General features: G+C 46.8%; 2 protein-coding genes across 2 annotated transcripts; one reads left to right on the top strand and one right to left on the bottom strand.

Moving 5' to 3' along the window:
• PSMC3 (proteasome 26S subunit, ATPase 3) lies at nucleotides 60-11,997 on the top strand. Its single transcript, XM_021402423.1, has 12 exons — nucleotides 60-284; nucleotides 360-440; nucleotides 6,794-6,919; nucleotides 8,186-8,290; nucleotides 8,690-8,752; nucleotides 9,188-9,325; nucleotides 9,429-9,572; nucleotides 9,789-9,937; nucleotides 10,426-10,522; nucleotides 10,671-10,816; nucleotides 10,992-11,073; nucleotides 11,196-11,997. The coding sequence occupies exons 1-12, from the start codon at nucleotides 258-260 to the stop codon at nucleotides 11,304-11,306; spliced, it is 1,269 nt and encodes a 422-aa protein (XP_021258098.1). The 5' UTR covers nucleotides 60-257; the 3' UTR covers nucleotides 11,307-11,997.
• Nucleotides 11,854-24,006, bottom strand: LOC110401271 (transmembrane protein 178B-like; the record flags this gene model as incomplete). Its single annotated transcript, XM_021402175.1, has 4 exons — nucleotides 11,854-13,505; nucleotides 15,346-15,483; nucleotides 16,651-16,764; nucleotides 23,883-24,006. Coding segments are annotated over 4 exons (621 nt in total), but the record flags the coding sequence as incomplete, so codon positions are not given.

Raw genomic sequence — 24,006 nt, forward strand, 5'->3', positions numbered from 1 at the left:
GCGGCGGGGCCATCACGCAGCAGTTTTGGCCGGGGCACGTGACCCGCGCGGCGACGGCCGCCTTCCCGCCGGCAGATTCGGCACGAGAGGAGCGCGCGGCGCTGAGGGGCCGGGGTCGCGGCGGGAACGGAGAGGGGCGCGAGCCCCCACAGCCGCCGCTGCTCTGCCGCGCGCCCTGCGCCCGGCGGCGGGAACGCCGGGTCTGCTGTGAGGAATCAGCCGCACCGCCCGCGCGCCGCTCTCTCGCTGAGGGAAAGATGGCGTCCGTGTGGGATGAGTCGGAGGTGCGGGCCGGGCCGGGGGGCGCGGGGCCGGGCCGGGCCGGGGGTCGGGGCTGACGGTGCCGTTGTGCCCCGCAGGATGGCGTCGGCGAGGAGGTGCTGAAGATGTCTACGGAGGAGATCGTGCAGCGTACCCGCCTGCTCGACAGCGAGATCAAGGTAGCGCGGCCGGGCCCGGGGAGGGGGGAGCCGGGCTTAGCGCCCACCGAGGGAGCAGAGGTGAAGCAGGGAGAGCCGGGGTTAGCGCATCGGGAGCCGTGATGGCGAACGGTGAGCCTGAGAGCTGAGGGGAAATGCTTGAAAAGGGTACGGCCCGAGGAGGCCGGCGGACGGCGGTTTTTTAGGGCCTTGGTGATGTGGGCGCTCTCCCCGGGCCCGGCGCGGTCCGGCGGCGCGGGTCGGCAGCGGCCTCGAGGGCTCCGTGCCGGGCTCGTGCCCCGTGCGGCCGGCCCCGCCTGCGGCTGTACCCGTGGGAGCTGAAGGGTCTCCATGGACGGAGGTCGTGCCACTTCTCGGGGCGGCCTGTAGCAGTGCGTGGCTGTCCTGGTGAGGATACCTACAGCCTTATGTGCGGTCCGAACCTCTCTCGTCTCTTACCCGCTCTTCGCTTCTCTAATCGAACGAGTCCCGTTCGCGCAGTTACCTCTCGCAGCACCTGTGCTCCTGTCCCCAGCCATCTTGGTGGTCCCGGGCTGAATTCAGGACGGCTTCTCGATGTGTGCTTTGTGTGGGAGGGGGTCCAAATCTGGGCGCTGTGCTCCAGATAGGATCTAACAGGTGCTGAGTACAGAGGGATGATCGCTTTCCTCCATTTGCTGGCTGCCCTCCTGCTATTACATTATTAGGGCCCCTTTGATTAGCAGCCCCACCACCTCTGAGCGCACGGGCTGTTCCCCTAGGTTGGTGTCATCTGCAAATGTTCCCTCATCTCAGTCATTGAGGAAGCAGTTAAATAGGGCAGGGACTCGGCCTGTCCCAAGGTGGTCCCATCCCACCTGGAAGAGAACTTTATTTTAAGCTTGTCTCTGCCTCTTGAAGTTAGCAATATTGAGGTAAGTTATTTCATAAACTGTGCAGGGCCACTTTATCCTACTGCTTCAGGCTCTACGAGCATTGCTGACTTTTGAGCGTACCTTTTTATCCTTAAAAGACAGCAAAGATAAATTTGTGTCTTGTTTTTAAGTTGCAGAATAGAGTAAGCATAAGCAGCTTTTTCTGTTCTGTAGTAAGAGTATCATACTGAAAGTAGCAGAAATATTTATGGGAACGCTCCCTTCATGCAGGCTTGGAAATGTTCTTTGAAAGTTTCCAAGACTATGTAGAATGAGATTTCTAAATATTTGCATTTTTATATAGCAGATTCTTTGTCAGTTCTTGTGATAGTTCTGTCCTGTGAATCATTATGTATTACAGTACAGTATTGTGCTTAACATCAGGAGTTTTAAACAGTTTACAGAGGAGAATGGTTTTTCTATTACATAGAACCACATAAGCTGGTTCAGGTGCAGTGAGTTCAGAGACCATGTGGTTTTGCTGTCAGGCTGTGACAGCAGGTAGGAATGGGAGCAAAAAGTATGTGCTTGTCTCTCAGACACTACCAAGAACCACCTGTATTTGATGCGATAATTTTGGATATAAATGTGTTTGTTGTTGGGCAGGGATTACAGAACTTTGTTATCTTTTATTTTCCTTCCAGTTAGTAGAAAAATTCACAGAAACGTTAAAATTATGTGATGGTGAGATGAAAGAAATGTAAGTTATCTCCATGCTCCCAACATATTTTGGTTTGTATTTGTGTTGGGTTTTGTTTTTTTGTTGTTTTTTTTTTTGTTTTGTTTTTTTGTTTTTTGTTGTTGTTGTTCTCAGAAAGGTACTTTTATCATATTGAAGTCCGGGTTAAGGTTACTTCAAGCCATAAATTACAGATCATAAATTGAAAAAATGTGCCCCAAGGAACCTTTTCCTTGTGAGGGCAGTCAGACAGTGCGATGGGTTGCCTGGAGAAGCTGTACTCCCCATTGTGCAGTCCTGTCCTTGGGAGCTTTCAAGATTCAATTGGGTAGAGTCCTGAGCACGGCTGGCCCTTCTCTCAGCAGGTGGAGGTGGAGGCCCCCAGAGGTCCGTCCCCTCAGCCTGAGTTGTCCTACGAGCCCAAGCTTTGCTTTGCTTTGCTTTGCTATCATCCTGTTGGGAGATAAGTAATGGATACTACTCCAGAGTTGGGTCGTTTGCTTTTTATGGAGAACAAGAAGTGTTTTTCTCCACAGAAGCAAGTGATGTTTGTTTCTTATACGTAGGTTTTGATACGTACAGTCTTGTAGATAAGAACAGCACCTGCATTTCTCTTTGTTCCTCTGGAAGCAGTGGTAGTGCATCCCATTGCAAAGGTGCTGCTAGTCCCACTGCTTCCCACTGCTCTCAGTAGACACAAGCCCGAATTCTGCCATTCCCCGTTCATACTCTGTGTACTTCGATCTGTTACCGTGATACTCTCAGTTCAAGGTGTTGCTGACCAATCCAGTGCGCAATTCTTCTTCAAACTCAGCAACAGATAACTTCCAAATGGATGCATGTAAGTGTGCACATGTGTATATTTATTTACCCGTGTGTCTGTATATATGTGTGCGTATATCTAGGCAGGTGCCATCGGGGGAATTTTTTTTTTAATCATTGGGCGGTTTATTCAGCACCAGGCCTACCGATAACAGTTGGGGTCCACTTGTCTCAAACTGGGAGAATGATTCTAGCCCAGGAGTTAGCGGTGCTCGTTGAGGGGGCTTTAAACTAGGTTTGAAGGGGGAAGGGGATAAAATCAGGCTTGCTAGAGATGAGCCTAGGGGCAGCATGCCAGGGCTAGGGTGAGACTGATAGCCCAGCTTAAGTGCATCTACACCTGTGCACGCAGCATGGATAACAAACAAACGAAGCTAGAAGCCACTGTGTGGCAGGTAAAGTATGACTTAAGATCGCTGAAACATGGTTGGAACATTCTCGTGACTGGAGTGCTGCAGTGGAGCGCTGGAAGCTCTTATGGAGGGATAGGCAAGGAAGGAGGTGCAGTGGAGCGGCTCTTTATGTTAGAGAGTGTTTTGATGTTGTAGAGCTTAACTCTGGGAATAATATCAAGGCCTTGTGAGTGAGGATCATGGGGAAGGCCTGCAAGGCTGGCATCCCAGCGGGAGTCTGTTACGTAGACAGCTGGCAGAAGTCACGCAATCACTAGCCCTTGTTCTCGTGAAGGACTTCAACTTACTTGACATTTGCTGGAAGTATAACGCGGCCCAGTGGAAGCAGTATAGGAGGTTCATGGAGCGTGTGAAAGATACTTCCTGACACAGCTGGTAAGAAAGCCTGCTGGGGAAGTACCCCATGAGACCTCCTGTTTACAAACAGAATGCCCGGTGGGAGGTGTGGTGGTCAGAAGCTGTCCTGGGCGTAGTGAGCACAACGTGATCGAGTTCTCTGTTCTTGGTGAAGTCACCAAAACTGCTGCTTTGGACTTCTGGAGGGCAGATTTTAAACTCTTCAGGATGCTGGTTGGGAGAATCCCTTGGGAGACAGCCCTGAAGGGCGAAGATGTCCAGGAAGACTGGGCATGCCTCAGGAAGGAAGTCTTAAAGGCGCAGGAACAGGGTTGTCCCCCGTGCCGTAAACTGAGCCAGCATAGAGGGAGACTGGCCTGGCTGAACAGGGAGCTTTAGTTGAGAGTCTGGGAAAAAAAGACAGTTTACCACCTTTGGAAGAAGGGTCAGGCAACTTAGGAAGAGTACTAGGTTGTTGCTAGTATATGCGGAGGGAAAATTAGAAAGGCTAAAGCCCAGCAAGAGCTTAATCTGGCCACCATTGTTAAAGGTGATAAAAAAAATGAAAAGATGTTTTCAGAAATACATACTAACAGCAAGAGGAGGGCCAAGGAGAATCTCCTGCCTTTTTTTTTTTTTTTTTTTTTTTTTAATGCGGTGGGGAGTGTTGTCCCTGAGGATGAGGAAGAGGGTGAGGTTCTCAATGCCTTCTTCACATCTGCCTTTAATAGTCAGGCCAGTTATTCTCAGGGTGCTCAGCCTCCTGAGCTGGAAGACAGGAATGGGGAGCAGGATAAGCCCCCCAGAATTCAGGAGGAAACAGCGACCTGCTGCTTCACCTGGACTGTCACAAGTCTGTGGGGCTGGCGGGGATCCACCCAAGGTGCAAAGGGAGCTGGCAGAAGTGACCGCTAAGCCACTTTCATTATTTGTCAGCAGTCCCGGTCAAACAGGGAGGTCCCAAACAACTAGAGACCTACTAATGTGACCCCCATCTACAGGAAGGGTCGGAAGGAGGATCCGGGAACTACAGGCCTGGCAGCCTGACCTCCGTATCGGGAAAAGTCAGGAAGCAGATCTTCTTGAACGTGATCATGTGGCATGTGCAGGACAACCAGGGGATCTGGCCTAGCCAACAGGCGGGCCCTGCTTGACCAACCTGATCTCCTTCTATGATCAGGTGACCCACCCGGTGGATGAGGGAAAGGCTGTGGATGTAATCTACCTAGACTTTAGTAAAGCCTTTGACTGTCTCTCATAGCATTCTCCTGGAGAAGCTGGCAGCCCATGGCTTGGACAGGTGTTCTCTTCATTGGATAAAAAAACTGTGTGGCTGGCCAGGCTCAGAGCGGTGGTGAATGGAGTTAAATGCAGCTGACAACTAGTCACTAGTGGTGTTCCTCAGCAGTCAGTACTGGGGCTGGTCCCGTTCAGTTTCTTTATTGTTGATGTAGACAAGGGAATTGAGCGCACCCTCACCAAGCTGTTGTATATGACACCAAGTTGGGAGGAAGTGTTCATCTCCTGGGGCTAGGAAGGCCCTTCAGAGGGATCTGGACGGGCCGTATCGATGGACTGAGGCCAGTTGTATGAGCTTTGACAAGACTAAGTGCTGTTCCCTGCTCTTTGGTCACAGCAACCCCATGCGTCACCACAGGCTTGGGGCGCAGTGGCTGGCAAGCAGCGTGGGAGAAAAGGATCTGGGGATTAGCTGAGAAGAGCTAATTCCGGCTGAACAAGAGCCAGCAGTGTACCCAGGTGGCCAAAACCAAAGGCATCCTGGCTTGTATTAGAAATAGTGCTGCCAGTAGGAGCAGGGAGGTGGTCGTCCCTCTGTACTTAGCACTGGTGAGGCCGCACCTCAAGTACTGCGTTCAGTTTTGGGCCCCTCACTGCAAGAAAGACATTGAGACCATGGAGCATGTCTAGAGAAGGGCAGTGAAGCTGGTGAAGAGTCGGGAGGTCTTATGAGGGGCAGTGTCATGGTTTTATGATTTTTGTTATCAGTATTCCACATCATAACATCACGTAGTGTACTGAGAGTTAAAGAGTTAATGCTCCAGTTCTGTGGATCATCGATAGAAGAGAAGCAGAACTACATTTCCCAGAGGACTGCTTGCTGTTCTGTTACAGTTTTCCATTCAGAGGGAAAGATAAAAACTGTTTGCATATCACAAGGCGTGCCTCTCTCTCCCTTCCCCTTCTGCTCGTCTTGGCAGCGTCTCGCCTTCAGCATTAGAGTAAGGCCTTCCGGTTTTTTTTTTGGACACTCTCTCATTTTATTTGATTTATTAGCTTCAGTTCCGGTTATATTGTATTACATTTTGTTATCTTGTATTCCGATATCTTATTTAGTAAATTAGTTTGTTTCCCCTCAGATCGTTGCCACTGTTTTGTTTTAGGCCCATCTCCCTACCCTTTCCTCTTTCCCTTTTCCTGGGGCATGGGTCTGTGGGTCCCCCCGGCCCATTAGTCATGGAACCAGGCTGAACCTGCCCGTAAGCCATTGACAGGCAGCTAACGGAACTGGGATTGTTCAGTCTGGAGAAGAGGAGGCTCAGGGGAGATGTAATTGCTTTCTAAAACTACCTGAAAGGAGCTGTAGCGAGTCAGGGTTGGCCTTTTCTCAGGTAATGGTGATGAGAGGTGATGGCCTTAAGTTGTACCAGGGGAGGTTCAGGTTGAATATTAGGGAAAGTTTCTTCTCAGAAGGGGTGGTGAGGCGTTGGAACAGGCTGCCCAGGGAGGTGATGGAGTCACCATCCATGGTGGTTTTCAAAACATGTGTAGCTGTGGCACTGAGGGATGTGGTTAGTGGGCATGGTGGGGATGGGCTGATGGTTGGACTTGGTGATCTTAGTGGTCCTTCTGACCATAATGATTCTATGATGCTGTATATGTGTGTATATATGCGTATGTATGTATGTGTATAAAAAACACAAACAGTTGCTTTGTCTAGACGATATTGCAACCCTGTGAGCTGATGTGTTGGTCAGGGTAAATGTATCCAGTGACACTGGGGAGACATTGCTGATAGATAATATTTAGGCTAATTTTCAGACTTTTTCTATTTTAATATTACTTTTCTCTTTATCTCCATTGTCTTCCCAGCCTTACGTTTTTATTATTATTTTACTCCTAGAATAACATAAATTTTATGTTGCCATACTCTTGTGATTTCTACGTCTTTCTTCTGTGTTCTGATTCCAGATCATGAAGAGCGAAGTGCTGAGAGTAACCCATGAGCTTCAGGCCATGAAAGATAAGATCAAAGAGAACAGTGAGAAGATCAAAGTGAACAAAACTCTGCCGTACCTTGTCTCGAATGTTATTGAGGTGAGTGCCTCTCTGGAGCAAGGAGAGATCTGTGCACCGTTTGTGTCAGGAGGCAGAAGGGATTGGGAGCCCACTGGTAATTGGAGATGCGGCGCGTTCTCAGACTGTTTATGATCCTGGTCAGGACTTCCAGGTTTTTCTGGTGGTTTTATTTGTGACCTGGAAGTGCTTATTACTTACCCTCGTTATGTCTGGGTCATTTCTTGGGGACCTGAGTATGTGAAATATATTACAGTGGTTGAAAAGCAGTGGGTCTGCAACTTGTACATCTGTAAACTATTCCCAGCTTTGCGGGAAGATGAGTTCTGCAGTTAAGATAACAGTAGTTAAGAGACTCTAATTAAAAAAAATTAGGAGTTACACAAGTAGAAAGAAAGAAGAGAATGGATTGGAATTAACAAATTCTCAAGTGTTTTCTTCGTAACTGATAGATATTAAGGAGCAGTCCCTGCTCACTCAGGGACTTGCTAGCCATGTTGCAACTTCTGTCCATTAACTGCCTTGGTATTTGAGGACAAGAGGTAATGGCCTCTCGCACCACGGGAGGCTCAGGTTGGATGTTAGGAAAAATTTCTTCTTAGAAAGAGTATTGAGGCACTGGAACAGGCTGCCCAGGGAGGTGGTGGGGTCACCATCCATGGTGCTTTTCAAGAAATTTGTAGGTGTGGCACTGAGGGATGCGGTTAGTGGGCATGGTGGGGATGGGCTGATGGTTGGACTAGATGGTCTTAGTGGTCTTTTCCAACCTTTATGATTCTGTGATTCTATTCACAGCATCTTCTTACACCTGCTTTGTTTGTTGTTAGAGGTCGGTTGAGATAACTTCGCAAATGTCTTTAGAAAGTCCAGACATTACATGATGTCCTTTTTGTGAATCAATCATTTTAGCTGATTTTTCTTTAAAGCGCAGGCAGTTTCAATTTTGGAAAACAAGGATTGGTTGGTATTAGTGTTTTAGAACTTAATGAGCTTAAGGAATAATGTGAGATGCTGTAAGGAGAGAAAAAAGGAGAAGAGAAATCAGTGCCATTAGCTACTACTTTGTTCTGGGCTGCGTAGTGTCTTTTTCTGTGCTGTTGTGTGCTGCTGCATGAGGAAAGGAAAAGATGAATTTTTATAAGGTAATTCAGTGCTTTCAAGATTCTACTGCTAATGGGAAATGGGAACTTTTATTTTTCGTACTCCATGTAACTTAGAAGCATTAAATCTGAGGACATCTTGCTAGTCTGGTTTCATTATAGGGAAGATTTTCACTGTGGTTTTCAGCTACTGGATGTTGACCCCAACGACCAGGAGGAGGACGGAGCGAACATTGACCTGGATTCCCAGAGAAAGGGCAAGTGTGCTGTCATCAAGACCTCTACGCGCCAGGTAAGAGCCATGTGTCCGGTTGGGTGTGAGGAGCAGCCAGAAGTTACACTGATTCATCCCAGGGTACTCTGGGAGCTGGCTCATGTCATCGTGAGACCCTCATGAGTATTTTTTCAATGATTTTGGGAATCTGGAGAGGTCCCGGTTGACTAGAAGCTGGCGAATACTGTCCCAGTTCTCAGGAAGGGCAGGAAAGAAGGCCTCGGTCATTACAGGCCTGTCACTGCCTGGTAAAATCATGGAGAAGATTATTCTGGGAATTACTGAAAAACACTCGAAAGACAATGCAGTCATTGGGTACAGCCAGCACAGGTTCACAGGTTCTTTGATTCTATGAGTGCTGGGAAGGTCCTTGTCTTAGTACAACTGGCTTTGCTTACTGGAATTCCTGTCCTGTAGACGTATTTCCTGCCCGTTATCGGATTGGTTGATGCTGAGAAGTTGAAGCCTGGAGATCTGGTGGTGAGTAATGTCGTCGTGACTGTTAGCTGTGATGTTGGCCGGAAAATTGCATGCGTCTTTTCCTTTAAAAAAGGATACAGTCTGTTGAGATCCTTCTGAGGTTATTTCTATACTAACATTTTGATTAAAAAAATGTATGGCTTCAGTAATATTTGTAGTATAGAAAAGTAGCGTTGGAGAGCCTATTTATACAGACAGTGAATTAAGTGCCTCAAATTTAGCTATCTGTCTGCCTGATACATTGGGCCCCTTCCTTCTAAAATGTGCCAGATTAGCTGTTGCGTTGTCCACCTTGCCAAACTGTTGCGATTTGATGATTGCTAGTGTTGGAGCTGGTCTTACCTGCAGCCTAGAGGTCTAGTGGATCACCGCTGATGTGTGTGTATCGACTGCTGTCTGAAGGGCCTGTTAAAAGCAAAGAGCTTGTGTTTGTAGGGTGTGAACAAGGACTCTTACTTGATCTTGGAGACTCTGCCTACTGAATATGATTCACGGGTGAAAGCCATGGAGGTGGATGAGAGACCCACAGAGCAGTACAGCGACATCGGCGGGCTCGATAAACAAATCCAAGAGGTGAGACCAGTGTGAATGAGGAGAGCAGGCTTTGAACTTCCTGAAACAGGCAGCCTGGATTTGTGAAGTTTGGTTTTGACTTCTCATTTTTCTTTTGCTGCAGCTTGTGGAGGCCATCGTCCTGCCAATGAATCATAAGGAAAAATTTGAAAATTTGGGTATACAGCCTCCCAAAGGAGTCCTTATGTACGGGCCTCCAGGAACAGGGAAGACGCTTCTAGCTCGAGCGTGTGCTGCCCAGACCAAGGTAAAAGGAACCTTTGAATACTTACGCTGTGGTAAAATAGTACCTGAAAAAGAGAAAGAACATCTCCAGCGGGAGAAGGGGTATACCTGTAAGCTGATGTTACGAAGAATGGGACTTTTTCTTTACTTGGTTGTTTGTTTTAATTAAGGCTTTTCTGTAGTATTCAGCTCTGGCGCTACTGAAAAACTAGACATTGGATTGTCTTTCATTTCCCAGGCTACATTCCTGAAACTTGCAGGTCCACAACTTGTGCAGATGTTCATCGGTGATGGAGCCAAGCTGGTACGAGATGCTTTTGCTCTAGCCAAGGAAAAAGCTCCTTCCATCATCTTTATTGATGAACTGGATGCCATTGGCACTAAAAGGTGAGGTGCAGGTCATGCTGCAAAGCTCCTGGGAGCTGCCTAGCTTTCCCCACTGCCTGAGTACACAAGGGAAGTCAAGCTTAATGCACGGCCTATTTAGAAAGAGAGTAAACCATATCACAGATACAGCACTCACCACAATCCTTGGGCTCAAAGTACACGTGCTTGAGTGAAATGTGTGAGCCTGGAGATCAAATTGTCTGCTGCAGCAGAAAACTGTTTACCGGTAACGGCATCAGGCACGGGAGACCTTTATCCTCATTTACTGCTTAGGCCTGGACAGCGTTAGCCCCATTCAGCTCTAAGGACAAAACGGCTTGGATGCTGTGGACTGTTCTAGTTGCAGTGTTCATCAAAGAATCAAGTAGGAATTGGAAGAGCTTAACCAAGGAGTGTGAAATACGCTCATTCTGCTTTTTTGTGTGATTAAAAACATAGGGGTGGGGTGATCCAGCTGATCATTTTTTTTCCCCTCATTTCCTCCTCAGGTTTGATAGTGAAAAGGCTGGTGATCGGGAGGTGCAGAGGACCATGTTGGAGCTGCTTAATCAACTTGATGGTTTCCAGCCCAATACACAAGTCAAGGTTGGGATCTAGCAGAGTGCTGCTGAGGGCCAGGGCATTCTAGCAGGGGACGTGAAACAGCATCCAGGGAAGAAGCTTGGTGGATTCTTGGGGGTGAGAGAGGCCTGTCCTTCAGGTACCTCAGTCTGATAACCGTACTTGTACTTAGGTGATCGCTGCAACCAACCGTGTTGATATCTTGGACCCAGCTTTGCTCCGCTCGGGACGATTAGATCGCAAGATTGAGTTCCCAATGCCTAATGAGGAGGCCAGAGCCAGAATTATGCAGATCCATTCACGCAAAATGAACGTCAGGTATGGGACAGGTGTGACCTGGGGCTGTTTGTCACTAACACTGATGGTATTTGAGGGCTGTGGAGTGGTAGGGCCCCTCCCCTGGTGAGAGCTCCCTTGGGTTTTAAGGAAGCTCTGTACCCTGCTCCTGTTTGGCACGTGTTCTCAGACTTCTTTCTCTCCCCACTCTAATCAGCCCTGATGTGAACTACGAGGAACTGGCTCGCTGCACAGATGATTTCAACGGAGCCCAGTGCAAGGCTGTATGCGTTGAAGCGGTAAGTAATCCTCTACAGCAGCCAGTACTGATAGGAGGGAAATAAGAAAGCTAGAATGGAGTAATGAATGTGAACTGATGTGGCACTCACGTGCCCTCACTAAAATACGTCTTGTTGGGCAGGGGATGATTGCCCTCCGCCGTGGAGCTACAGAGCTCACCCACGAGGATTACATGGAAGGAATCCTAGAGGTTCAAGCAAAGAAAAAAGCCAATCTGCAGTACTATGCCTGATCTCTGCCTAGTCAAGGCAGTGGCCTCGGCAGAGGACGGGACTAGACTGGACTGTACCACTTACTTTCTGTCTGGAAAAAATAAAGCATTTTTTTTCCTCTAAAACGGTGATGTGGTGGGGCTGTTGCCCTCGTTCAGTGGTTCTCCATCTACAGAGGGAAGGTAAGAACCTCCTGTCCACAGTGCCCGTCATGCTGCCCGTGGATTAAATCCTGCTCTGCTACGTCAGAAGGAGGACCACCAGGTAATACTGCAGTAAGTGTACTTTGGTGTCCATGATCTGCAGCTCAGACAGCAGCCCCTGCTTTTATGTGTGCAGTCAGTGAACAGGCTGTACACCTCTTTCAGAATCTTGAAAATTTTTTCAACAAACACTCAACTCTGCAGTGGAGAGGTGGACAGGACTCACATGTGAATGATGTTTTAATTTTCTCGTTTAAGCTTAAACTTAACTCTGGAAGCTTTAACACCACTGCTGATAGACGTGAGTGCTCTGGTGAATCAGTCTGGTAATCGATAAGAAAGAATTCACGATTACATCCACTGAGCAAGTCTTTCAGTACTTTTAATGCCAGTTGAGAATTACAACTTCCATTTAAAAATTACACTTTTCATAAATACACTGACTTTAGCATTAAGTATCTTACATGCCACTGTATTGTATTTGAAATACAATGTAAACATCTCCAAATGCTGGCCGTCTCATCTTTGCCTGTGCAGTTTTTGGACTCTTGGGAGAGGGGCGGGGATGCGAGGGAAGAAAGAATAGATGGATGAAAGAAAACTGCACCCAGAGTACTTTGGCGGGTGTTCCTGAGTTAGCCATAGTACTTGCACTGGTTCCAAGATCCCTGCCGCTCAGTCTAGAGAGGGAACTTGTTCCAGCGGAGCACGTGTGTTCTTGCTGTGCTGTGCTCGGGGTGTTTGGCATTGTAAAGGGGTGAGTGGTGAAGTGAGCAGAAGCCACGCGTTCCTGAGGAAAACACACTGCAGTTCCTTTGGATAGTAATGTTAGAGGGGGCTGTACATTCTGCGATTTTAGCAGCACTGCTGTTTGTTTGAGCTCAGGGAGAATTACTCATCTCCTTTTACAGAACAGGAGGTGCACCCACAAGTTACTTGGGTGATGGAGGTCGATCCGAGCAGCTCAAACCATATCATATTTTGTCCTGGCCTCTAATAGAATAGTTATAAGCTGCACGTTGCATACATCTCCTCATTGAAACAAGGCTTTGTTAGTTAGCCAAATGAGTAACCTGGCCTGCCTAAGAAGCCGAGGAAAACTTCCCCCTCTTTTCCTAAAGCAAGTAAGAGATTGTTCAGTCTTGCTGCTCAGTGACAGCAGGCTCCTTTATGAAACACCTCTAGTGGTGAGTAAAAGCTGATACTACAGCATAGAATAGCACAGATTTCTGCTTTAGATGAATTAATACTAATGATGGGCTAATTCTTTGGCCTAAACCCCAGCTTTAGATCACGGTTCTTTTGGGAAATTATGGCCTGAGCCAACACTGGACAAGTCTGTTGCAAAAGTGTTCAAGCCAACTTCACATAGCTTCTTGCCCTAATTTGGGTCTGAATTACACAGACCTGCAGCAATAGAGTTGGTACGTAAACATCCCTTACAACTGGACAGTAACAGGACCATGGAGGTACAGTTGAAAAAAACAGCACAAAAGAAGACACAGCCTTGGACTTAATCCCTTGTAAACAGAAGAAAAACAAAACAGAACTGTCCCCCCTTAAACCATCAATGAGCAAATCGGCAATAATTCAAACCTGGAGTTACTTGCAATGTCCGTGTCCATGGCTGGAGCCTGTAGCAGCATTCCCCAGGCTGGTATTTCCACAGCTATGGCACCGCTCCCCACACCGCCGCGCCACCTCTTCTGGTGTTAACCCACAGCTCTGCCCAGGCTGCGCTTTCCAGAGTCTCTCCTCACTCCCGTCGAGGTCACACAGCCCCATTCTCTTGTCTGGGTTTTTGTACGGATGCCCGTGAAGTGTTGAGGGATGGGGCCAGTGTGCAGAGGAACCCAGCCAGCAGGGTGAGGCCCAGACCTCCCCAGGCACAGAACATGGACCAGCCATAGCCATGACTGATGTCCTCTGGCAGCCCATAGACGTAGCGAGGGTAGCGTGACAACTCAAAATTGATCCCAGCTACGCATGTGCAGAGGGAGATGATGCAACAAGTACCTGCAGGAGAAAAGCAAGAGGGTTCTACAGTGCCCTCAGGTTAATTATGCTGATTGTTTCTTGTTTTTTCACTTGTTTAGTCCCCCTCCTCCTCCAGCTCAGGTATTTTGAAAGCTGTACATTTTCAAAAATAAAAATTACACTTTTTTTCCTTCCAGCCGGTCACTTTTTTAAAAGGAAGAAAAAGAAATGAAAAAGAATGTCAAAATACATACGACTAGAGCATATCTCATGCTCCAAACAATCAATGCTGTCTTAGCTCCCTGTGTTGCTGTTTAAATCTCAGTCATTTGTAGTTCATTATGCAACAGCTCTCCCAAGACTTTATTTCCAGTGACGAATGTCTCCTATGGAAGGTACATGGCTAAAGCCCAGTTCTGCAATGCTCACTGCTTGCTTGCTTCTGGGAACTTCCAAACTGCTGCCAGCTGTAGACTCGGACCATATAAAGTGCCAGGGGTTTTAATCAACTGCTACTGCATTGCTAAGTTCCAGAATACTAGCTAGAGTCACAGACTCTCTCAAATGGTACTGCCTCATGCTTTTTTTTTCTTTTTTTTTTTTTTTTTAACCTACATCAAAGTTTTGCTACAGTATTAACTTAACTGCAGAATCTGTCATCTCTGAAACCATAGGAAGGTTAAAGGCAACTCTTCTGGAGACAGGACAGCTGGGGAAGGGCTGAAGTTCTTCAAAACACTTTCTAGTCACTAAGAGTCTTGTCTAATTATCTTATTAATGGAAAAAAATCTCATGTCTTTTATGGAGTTAGGTTGAAAGTACTTTCATCCTGGTCTAACCTAAGTACATCTGGTCCAAGCTGAGGTCTACTCTCCAAAGCATTCATGTTAAAGAAAAGGATCCTGTCAAACTGCTAAAATAACAGACCCAAGGCTGGGGTAATCACTCTATTCTCTCCAGCTCTTGACCTTGGTCTAAATACTAACGGCATCTTACTGCTGACAGCATGCCCACCACAGCAAACCTGTGCAGAAAACACTCAGAAGGTTCCCAGTCTACCTGTTCCACTTTATTCCCTCACTGCTGTGCATTAAGACGTTAAAAGCACTGAAACATGCAGCTAAGCAACATGTAAAATGATCAAGAACAGCACAATGCTAACTTCAGCCTTACTGGCTTCACACCACAGCAGCAGGCTGGCTTCCCGTGCATCTCCCCAGAACACTTCTGGAGAAGGTTCTCTTACAGCAAAGGAACATTCCTCCCATTCGCAACATGGCACCAAACTACTATCACAGCTACTTGGTTAATGGTTGGAAACGCTGTTATACCATTGTGTTCCTTGCTTGCCTCCATTACAGATGCTGATGCCTGACCTCTTAGGTAGCAGCTCTGCCTTTCAATTAAGAAAAAGATGAGCAGCAACTTAAAAGTTGCATATTTATTGCTTGCAATTTAAGAGTCCGTATCCTTGCAGCATCTCAGTAGCTTTTTGTTGCATTTCTTGCTGCTATGCCCCTTTCAAGTAAAGAAACAAACTCTCCTTGATTTTCAGCTGGACAAGCAAAAAGTACAGAAAGTCATTGTTACTGGAAGACGTGAGCATCTTTGAGCAGCAGAAAGGTGCTGTACGTTGATTTGGGGTTTTGTTTTTAAGATTCCCTAGATAAATCTGTGAACTGACAGGAGCAGCAGGCTGCACACAGAGTAGGCAAGAGGACTGTGCGCACTGCGCGCGTGGTTCCTGTGGGCACACACCAGCTCTCCAGAGCAGAAGTGTGTGCACATACAGCAGGGGCTGCCCGGACACACGCACGCATGGGTCCTGCCAGGTGCCAGAAGCGGCGCCAGGAGCAGAACACAAGCAAAAGGCTCTCACCTCCCATTAGGAAGAGGAGCCCAGCCACGTACTGCATGAGCTCCTGCTGTTTGCAGCAACCCAGCACACCGATGATCCACCCAAACAGGATGATAGAGACTGCCATGCCAATGAAGCCAGCTGTCATCCTCCGCAGATCTGGAGAGAAAAAACAGAAAAGCAAGAATAAAATGAAGTTGGAGGCACCCAAACAGGACTTGCTGTTGCTAATGTTTTTACTTACATGCATGTGCTCCTCCTATAGCTTCCTTGATAGGCAGTTTGCACAGCACACTGAAACTATTGGCACTCAACCAACCGGACTCCCTTCAGCTGGGCACCGTGCAACTAGAAAGCATTCCTTTGCTGACCAAGAGCAATTCTGGTAAACACATGCAATGCAGCCAAATAGCATTGGACAGAAGGTGCACATTATGAATTCTGCAGTGTTTTGCAAACATAAGTGCTGCAAGAACTGGTGTGCGTGTGGTTTTTCTGCATTTTGGGGTGAGTGCTGAAAATAGAAATAAAAGGAAACACCAAAAATACAGAAGGCAGGTGGCGTGAGGTGAAGATGGGAACAGTGGGAAGACAAGCAGACAGAAGATCAATACAATGTGAAGGGAAGAATTACAGTAACGAGCTCTTAAAAAAATATGCTGATGATATGAACAGCACTCTCATCATCCATAACACAATTGCTGTTCTTGTCTCCTCCTAGTTCAGTCTATAGCGAGATTTCCTAGCACTGTGGCTCACATAACTGAGGCCATGAAAAATTATGTGAGCCAATGGAACCAAAGAAATACAGGGAGAAACAGGAGCAGAAAAGCCTGAGCAAATCATGGTCATCGACAGGCTACAGGTCAGTCGTCTGTGTGGGAAGGACCTGGGCACGAGGCAGCCTGTGGGCTGGGAGCCAGCAAGAGGACAAACAGAGATGTTCCTTAAAAGAGCTCATTGCCAGGGAGCTGCATCAGGTCACTTGTGTGCATACAGAAGATCCACAAGCTCTATACAGACTATAAAGTGCCACAGCACCTTGGCTTCAAGCCAACAAGAAATTGTCTATCCTCAGAGATCCAGAATACAATTTTGTCTCACAAAACACTATGCAGTCTTCTATTCCTGAATTCCCCTGCATAAGCCCTTCCAAATCTTACGGCCCCTTCCAATTATACTCTCAGCTGCTTTCTCATCTTCGCTAACAAACACCGTTATACTTAGAGACCAGTGACAGATACCTGGTTTGAAGAGCTCACGTGGCATTACTTTTAAGGCAACAAGTAATCCAGACAGTCTTGTACTTTGCTTTGGGTTACTTACGAAGAGCATGCCACTCATCCTGCCGGATGGTGTTGGTGATGTTGATGGGTAAGTTGCGTGGCAGAGAGCTGGAGGTGTAGTGATACTTCACAGCAGTGCAACGCTGAATAACTCCTGTAAAAGAGACATCAGTGTGAAACAGAGCAAAACTCTCGTGCCTTGAGCTTGCTGCTGAGTTGGCTGGCCCAGCAGAGCTCATACACGGGGAGTACCAGAGCAAATGTCACCAAAAAAGAACAGCTTACTTCGAAGTCTTTGGGGACCTGGAGCAGAGGTAGTCTTGCTATGAAAAAAAATTGGAAAAGGGGAACCCTGCTAACACAGGCAGGCTACAGGAAGAAAAGCCTGAGGGTGAAAAGTAATTCTAGTCACCAAAAGGACCCAGAAGCTTCCTAGAGGAACTGGTACAATGTCTTTGGGATAGCTGGGGAGTCAAGAACGTGTCAGAATACCAACAGGACTGTTTCGTCTCTTAAGAATGCAGAGTTGAATCATTTTTTGAATATTTTGAGTAAATGCTGGAAAGTGAATGGAGGGGGAGAAAAGTTTGAGTTCACTCCAGTAGTCATTTGTTCTTCACTTCAATTCTAATGAATAATGGTACCTTGTAGGCTTGTTGCCATTATAGCTTAAAGAAAAGCGTATCCCCACTACAAATGTGAACCCACGTACATTCTCCTCTTGAAAGGGCTTTTTACTTCAGAAAACAACCAAAACAACAAAACTAGTGAAGATACTGGGGGTGTGAAGGAGGGAGAGAACAGCCAGAAGGGTAAAGAGTACAAAGAGTTCCCCTGACCAATGGCTATGGGGTCATCACCACTACTTGAATTCTGGAGCAGAAGAACCTTTTAGAAACAGTTGACCAGCAAGTTGGTGGACAATCATTAACAGGGAGCTGCAGTCTCCTAAGTTTACAAAAGATGCTAGAAAGCCCAGGAGAAGAAATGAGCTTTGAGTTGTTCCTTCAGCCATGGGAAGTAGGACTTTGTGAGTGCACCCAGCTAGTTCCTGCAGAGCCCTGTGAGGAGGAAGCTCCCACTTCACAACAGTGTGCACGCACACTGCCCAGCCAATTCCAGCAAGCAAGCTGAGCCTCCAGGTGGGAAGGGGGATCTGAATTCCCCTATGCAAACAGAACAATGATGTTTATTACTTAAAGTGGAACAAGCGGATACATAAAGAACACACCCCAAAAAAGGAGAAAGCCCAAAGCTAGATTTCCCGAAGCCTCTGAGCAGCAATGCAGTGAAAGTGGGCTCCTGTCCTCGGCTGTACTGCCACTGCCTGAGAAAATCTGTGGTCTGTGTTCTTACAGTAGCTTACATGTAGAACAAAGTAAAACCTCTCCACCTTCTTACACAAATCTGCTTATTTAGAGGTTTTCAAATACCAATTCATTCTGCCTCCGGTTTAAAAGCTTTCTTCCTCCCGTTCTCCAGAACAAAGTGCTGATTTTACAGAGGTAGCACATAAGCCTCTATTAAGAGAGCATGGTCACAAAGCGAAGAGCTCAGACACTGGAGAATTCCCAGATTTATGCTGCCCACAAAGCTCAGCTCTGACATCTAGTCTATAGGCTTAGTGACAGCCTTTGGTTCTGCCACTAGAAACATTTTTCCTGTAAGATTCCCACTTCTCTGAGAGTGCAGGATGGGCCTGCTCTGGTGTGAGCCAGGTGGCATCTCACTGGTGGCCCTTGTCCAACTTTTTCAGAGCTGAAACATGTAGGTAAGCGTTAGGGTCAGGTTAGCAGTGAGGGTGATCTCTACGGTGAACTTAACCCACTTTCTCCCACAAAATTATTGCATGCACCCAGGCAATCCTCAATAGCCAAATTTTGCATCTCCTGTGACTAATTCGTGCTTCCAGTTTGCTGAGTAAGGCTTAAGCCTAATTTGCAGAGACACTGTGCGCCCAGATACACACATGTAGCCCACGGGCTGCATCTTGTGCATTTTTCAATCTCAAAGTTACCACAAAATCAAACATATTTCAAAGGTATCCCAATTAGTCCTTCATCATAAAACCTCGTATGCCTTAAATCACAGGCTATCAGACAGGGACAGCATTCTGCTCTCCATTTCAGAAACCTGCCAGCAAAGTAACTTCAGATGTAACAGACTGACAACCGCCATAAGAAAGCCTGCCAAAATTAAAAAGTTTACCTTCAGGCAAGGGCTTGAATAGAATGGAGTAGTGTGGTGATCAAGGACAAGAATTAAGGGGAATGTTGGTATTTTTGGCACACAAATAAGTTGAAAATGCAGGACAGAAGGGAGCATGCGCTCAAGAGATTACATTATCATACTGCATATGTACGAGAAAAAGGTTGCACAGCATCCTAATCCTACCATTTCTTAAAGGCATTAAAAGAACATTATGAAAGTTGTACTGTATGTGCTATTTTCTTGATTAAAAAATATATACAAGAAGCAATGAACTGCTGACACTTCCATGGCTGACCTACGTGACTGTGGGCTCCCACAGCCAACACTGTTTCTCACACCTTGTCCTCAGGTGCCTCTTTTCCCTCAGGGCTGTAGATGCAAAAGGGTTTCCCTCCTGTAACCTCTCACTGCCCTCAGGGCATCACACATCTGTGTCCCTTGATAACTTCTTTTGCCTGAGCACTGAGGCTGGGTGAGACCAGAGGACATCTGAATCTGAAGACACCCATGCAGAGCAGAGGACCTTGCCCTGGGCTGTCAGAGACTAGGCAGGACAGCTCCGCTCCCTTCCCACCCCCTCCTGCCCTAGGCCTAAGCAGCCCTGCAGCTCTCCAGCCTACTCCCACCTCTGCCCAGCACTGTGAAGAGCTCTGGGATCACTCTGTCCACACCATCACCCAGTAGCCTCTAGTCTGGCAAATCAACTTTGCAATTGTATTTACTAACAGATCACGCTTAGCAATGGCCACGACTGAATGGTTTGTTTATTACATATCCCACTGTAACACATGTTCAATGGGAGCTGACAGTCATTCCTTTAACTCTTTCAGTTTCCCATCAGCTGAGAGGACTGCACATACAGACACCAGGACGAAGCCATTTTCCCGTAAGGGCCTCATTATTGCCACAACCTGTAGCGTTCCTCCACTTTACACGTCCATTGGTTCTTCTTACCTTCTCAGCTACATGGCGGTACCAAGGAGTTATTTCTGCCCAACACATATGAGATGCACAAGTCCTGTCCCAGAGCTTTTCCAGAACAAGCTATAAAAAGCTATAAACCCTTCAGTTTATGAGTAGTGACAAACCTTTTTTTAAAAGAGAATTCCTTCAATTTATGCACGATGTTCAAATGAACCCTCCAAGTAATGCAAAGCAGCCTATCAGAACTGAGCTTTCCTAATTAATCATTTTTCCACCATCACCATTTTGCAAACAGTATGTTTTTCATATCAGTAGACGAGACCACTAAATAGCATATAATAAATCCCTGCAGGATCTCACTACCTACAAGTTTTCCATGCAAAATGTTTTTGATGCAGTACCCAGCGTGTAATCCACATCGCACAGGCTCTACACAACACTGCACTGTACGCAGGTTCCCATACTCACAGTGCCCCCCTACACACACCTCCTGACTTCCCTGCCACGAGTCAGTTCTTTGGCTGCTATCTGGTACTAACTACTAACCTCCATTTTCCATTTGTCCATTATTTCCTCCTTTGCATTTTAAAGAAACACCCACACATTTCTCCCCTACTAGTTTTAAACACTTCCCACACCTCCCAGTTTTGCCCTGTGTTTTTATTACTCCTGTTTTTTCCCTTTAAAAATAGAAAGCGAAGATCTATACTACATATATAAAAGTAAGTGTGCATATATATTACTGGCTAAAATGCTTAAGTTTTAAACTTTTCACAGAACTTGCTTTGCATTTATGACAGTACATATGTAGTGGACTAGAAATCCATGGAGTTATCTAAACGGGTAAGGGCACTTATTAACTTGTAAATGGATTTAAGTAATTTATTCTGGACTCAAGAGACACCCAGAAAGGAAAAGAAACCTTATTCCAGAAGTATTAGACAATGAAGAATATAAACCTTAATCAAAATTACCACTGGACTTTCACAAAATTGTTTATCCCTGCCACTGAAAGCCTACAAAAATCTCTAGTCCTGGGAATAGAAGGTGGCATCACACGTCACCAAAGAGCTAGCTGAAAACTTACAGCTAATGGAAGAGAAAGGAGGACGTGCAGAGATGCAGAGCAGTGAGCTTCAGCTCGCACTAGGGAAAAAAACCCATTTGTTCTTAACCAACAGCAACAGCCACACCTGACCACCAGCTGGAAACAGCTGCTTAATCATAGCTGCCCGAGAAAAGAAAGACAGCCAGAACAAGGAAAGGCTGCTAATAAAGCAGGTCAGGGGAAGGGATAAGAAGAGAGTCGTATCTATTTAAAGACTTGACTCTATAAGAACTATTATTAATTTCCTCTCTGTATGTAAATCTTTAGAGCAGCAACACAGGTAAAGAATGTAAGGGAAGTAAGGTTTGCAGGGGGAGGTGATGTCTATTATTAGCACAGCTGAAGAAAAAAAGAAAGTAGAAGGAAAACCTTTTGGATTCAGAGTCCTCCCAGTTTAACACGCTGAACCTTAAGGAGTATCAGGCACCACCCCAACAACACCGTCGCGCATGCAGAACACAGCCTCTGCCCTTTCTGTCTGACCGCAGCAGTGCTGGGAAAATCCCTCAAAGCCAAAAGTACTGAGGAGCAACCAAAGCGGTATCCTTCCCCCCCCTTCCCTCAGCCTTTCTTCATCTCAATGGGAGCTGAAAGCATTTGGTTTGCCGTGAAGCAGAAAAGCAGATAAACATTTTACATTACAGGGACAATTAAGAGAATGAAATTAATAAGCTGCCTTTTAGTGAAATGAGATCAACATGGAAATAAACATGAAAACGCAAAAAATTGATGCTAGAAAACTAAACAGAGGAAGCAGGTAATAACACAGCACTAGGGCATGGGTGTCCAACATTTTGGCTTGCCTAGGCCACATATATGTAGGTTGCTCCACAAGTAATGCCTGCTACTTACTTCCATGAAAACTACAGAAGATACAATGAGCATGGTAAGACTGTTTGATAAAGCAAATTCTCAGCTACAAAACACAATTTTTTAAACATAGACACCACCATTAGCTCGACATTTTCACCAGTGATGAACAGGAGCCTGCATGCCACGCTCATAAAAATCTGCACCAGTAGATGTGACCCACTGTACTGTGCACAAATGCACCACCCACTGCCTCACTGTGATAACATCCACTGTTTGGCTTCCAGAGGCATTCAGCAAGCATCACTGAACATCAACGGGTGCCATGTTTTCCTTATGGAGGAATTCAATGACACACCTTTTCTTCATACACACTTTCACATCAGACGTCACGCTGTCAGACCACCCCTCTGCTGCCATCTGTCACACGGCAGCAGCACATAATGAAATACCGGCGGGAAGGTTCAACCTCTACCGCCACGCTGCCAGCATCCGCCTCCAACATTGTGGCTCAATAAAATAAAGTGGGAGGCATTACTTACGGAGCAGCCCTCATGAAATATAACATAGTTAATTGATATAAGCAACAAACCGTTTTAATTTTTAATATTTTTTTATTGAAACCTAAAAAAAGGAGAGGAACAGAACTGTAAAACTAGTGGGATATTTTACCTTGTTTTTGTGAAACTAACGCACCGGGCTGGTTCGATTGCAGTGGTTGCAATTCTTAGGGAGTTCTCAAGATACTCATCAAATATTTTTGTGAAATTTCATTTTTCCTATGCTTCATCCTTCAAAACAATTGTTTACAAATGTATGTAATGCCAAATTGATGACACAAATAAGGCCTGACTGTGAAGCGAGGGGTATTTCTCTCTGTTAAGATAGGGCTTATCGAAGTCCAACAGAGAGGCACGATCACATTTTTGAGTTGAATATCTGATTGCAAATCTATACATTCTGTTTAAAATTTTGCTGGTCGTGTATTTATGTATTTATGTTGACTAAAAATGGAGTTGCAAATATACAAAAAAAAGAATTTTTTTTTGCAATCTGAAAACCTGTTCCCAAATTCCTTTATCACAATGGAAAGCATGGCTGCATATTTTTTGCTTTTCACAGGACTGTGTTTAGCCAATGCATCAAAATACATAAAATTATTTGCCGTACTTTCAGCTTTACATGTCTTGTTTTCAGCCTAGATAGGATTAATAGCACACTGAAGTTTGCTTGTTGCTGAGTGGACTGCTTGGTGGGGCAGAGCCACTGCCGTTTGGCACAGGTCAGAGGCCAGGCTGCATTGCGAGCTGTGCTGGGCTGCGGGTTGAGCATGCCTGCACTAGGGTTTCCGAAAGTACGAGTCACCACCGTGCACTGGAAAGAACGGACAATGACAAACTGAGCTGCACAGTGCCAGTTTATTCGTCCTCTGCTGTGCTGGATTGGCGTCACAGTTGGAAGCCAATGAAGAACTGCTCGTGTTTTCTTAAGATAGCATTTCCATTTCGTGCTTCAGTGGAAGCGCTTCTCCCAACTCCTACTCTCCCTGTGCTAGCAGGTACCTACTGGAACAGTAAGTCCTGTTACTTGCCATTAATCACACACAGCATTTCTCATCCTAAACCTGATTTGGATATTATTTATTGACTTGTGGGGCAGCCCACTATATTATTTGTATCATCATACCATCCAGCCCTAGAATTTTATCTACATACCACAAACCGCTTGGCTTTGTGCTGTACCACAGCAGCATTGGATTCACAGCTTTCCCTCCCGTCACCTCTGGAGCCCTGTGTGACACAGCCACACACATCAGTCACCACGTAGGCCTGGCCATCAGTCATCTGCTGCCGCAACGCAAAGACCCCCCACGCTACAACAGGTCCCTCTAACCTTGCTACAAACAAGACCGTGCATTTCTCTGCTCTAAACAACAAGATGCCAGGGTTAGGAGAACGCCCGAGCCCGAGCAAGCAGGCCAGCAGCGCCCTACGGAAGCGGCTCCCGAGGCCGCGGTCCCACCCGGCACTGCAGCATTTAGGGCGGACGGGGAGACGCAAACCAGGCCGTGGCAGGGCCGCCCGGAGCCTCACCTGCACTCCGCCCGGCCCCGCGGCAGCGGGAAGCGCCGGCCGGCAGCGCCCAGCACCACGGACAGCAGCGGGAACGCGGCCGCTTCCCGCACTCCCTCCCTCTCCCCCGCTCCCGGCGCCCCGCACCTTTCCGGATGAGCTCCTCGCTGTCCGGCTCGTAGCCCGCGCGGTGGCAGCGCCTCCAAAGCCCCGAGACGGTGGAGTTGAAGCGGCGGCCGCAGTGCGAGTCCAGCGCGGCGGCGGCGGCGGC

The sequence above is a fragment of the Numida meleagris genome, chromosome 6 (assembly GCF_002078875.1).
Source record: "Numida meleagris isolate 19003 breed g44 Domestic line chromosome 6, NumMel1.0, whole genome shotgun sequence".
Lineage (NCBI taxonomy): Eukaryota > Metazoa > Chordata > Aves > Galliformes > Numididae > Numida > Numida meleagris.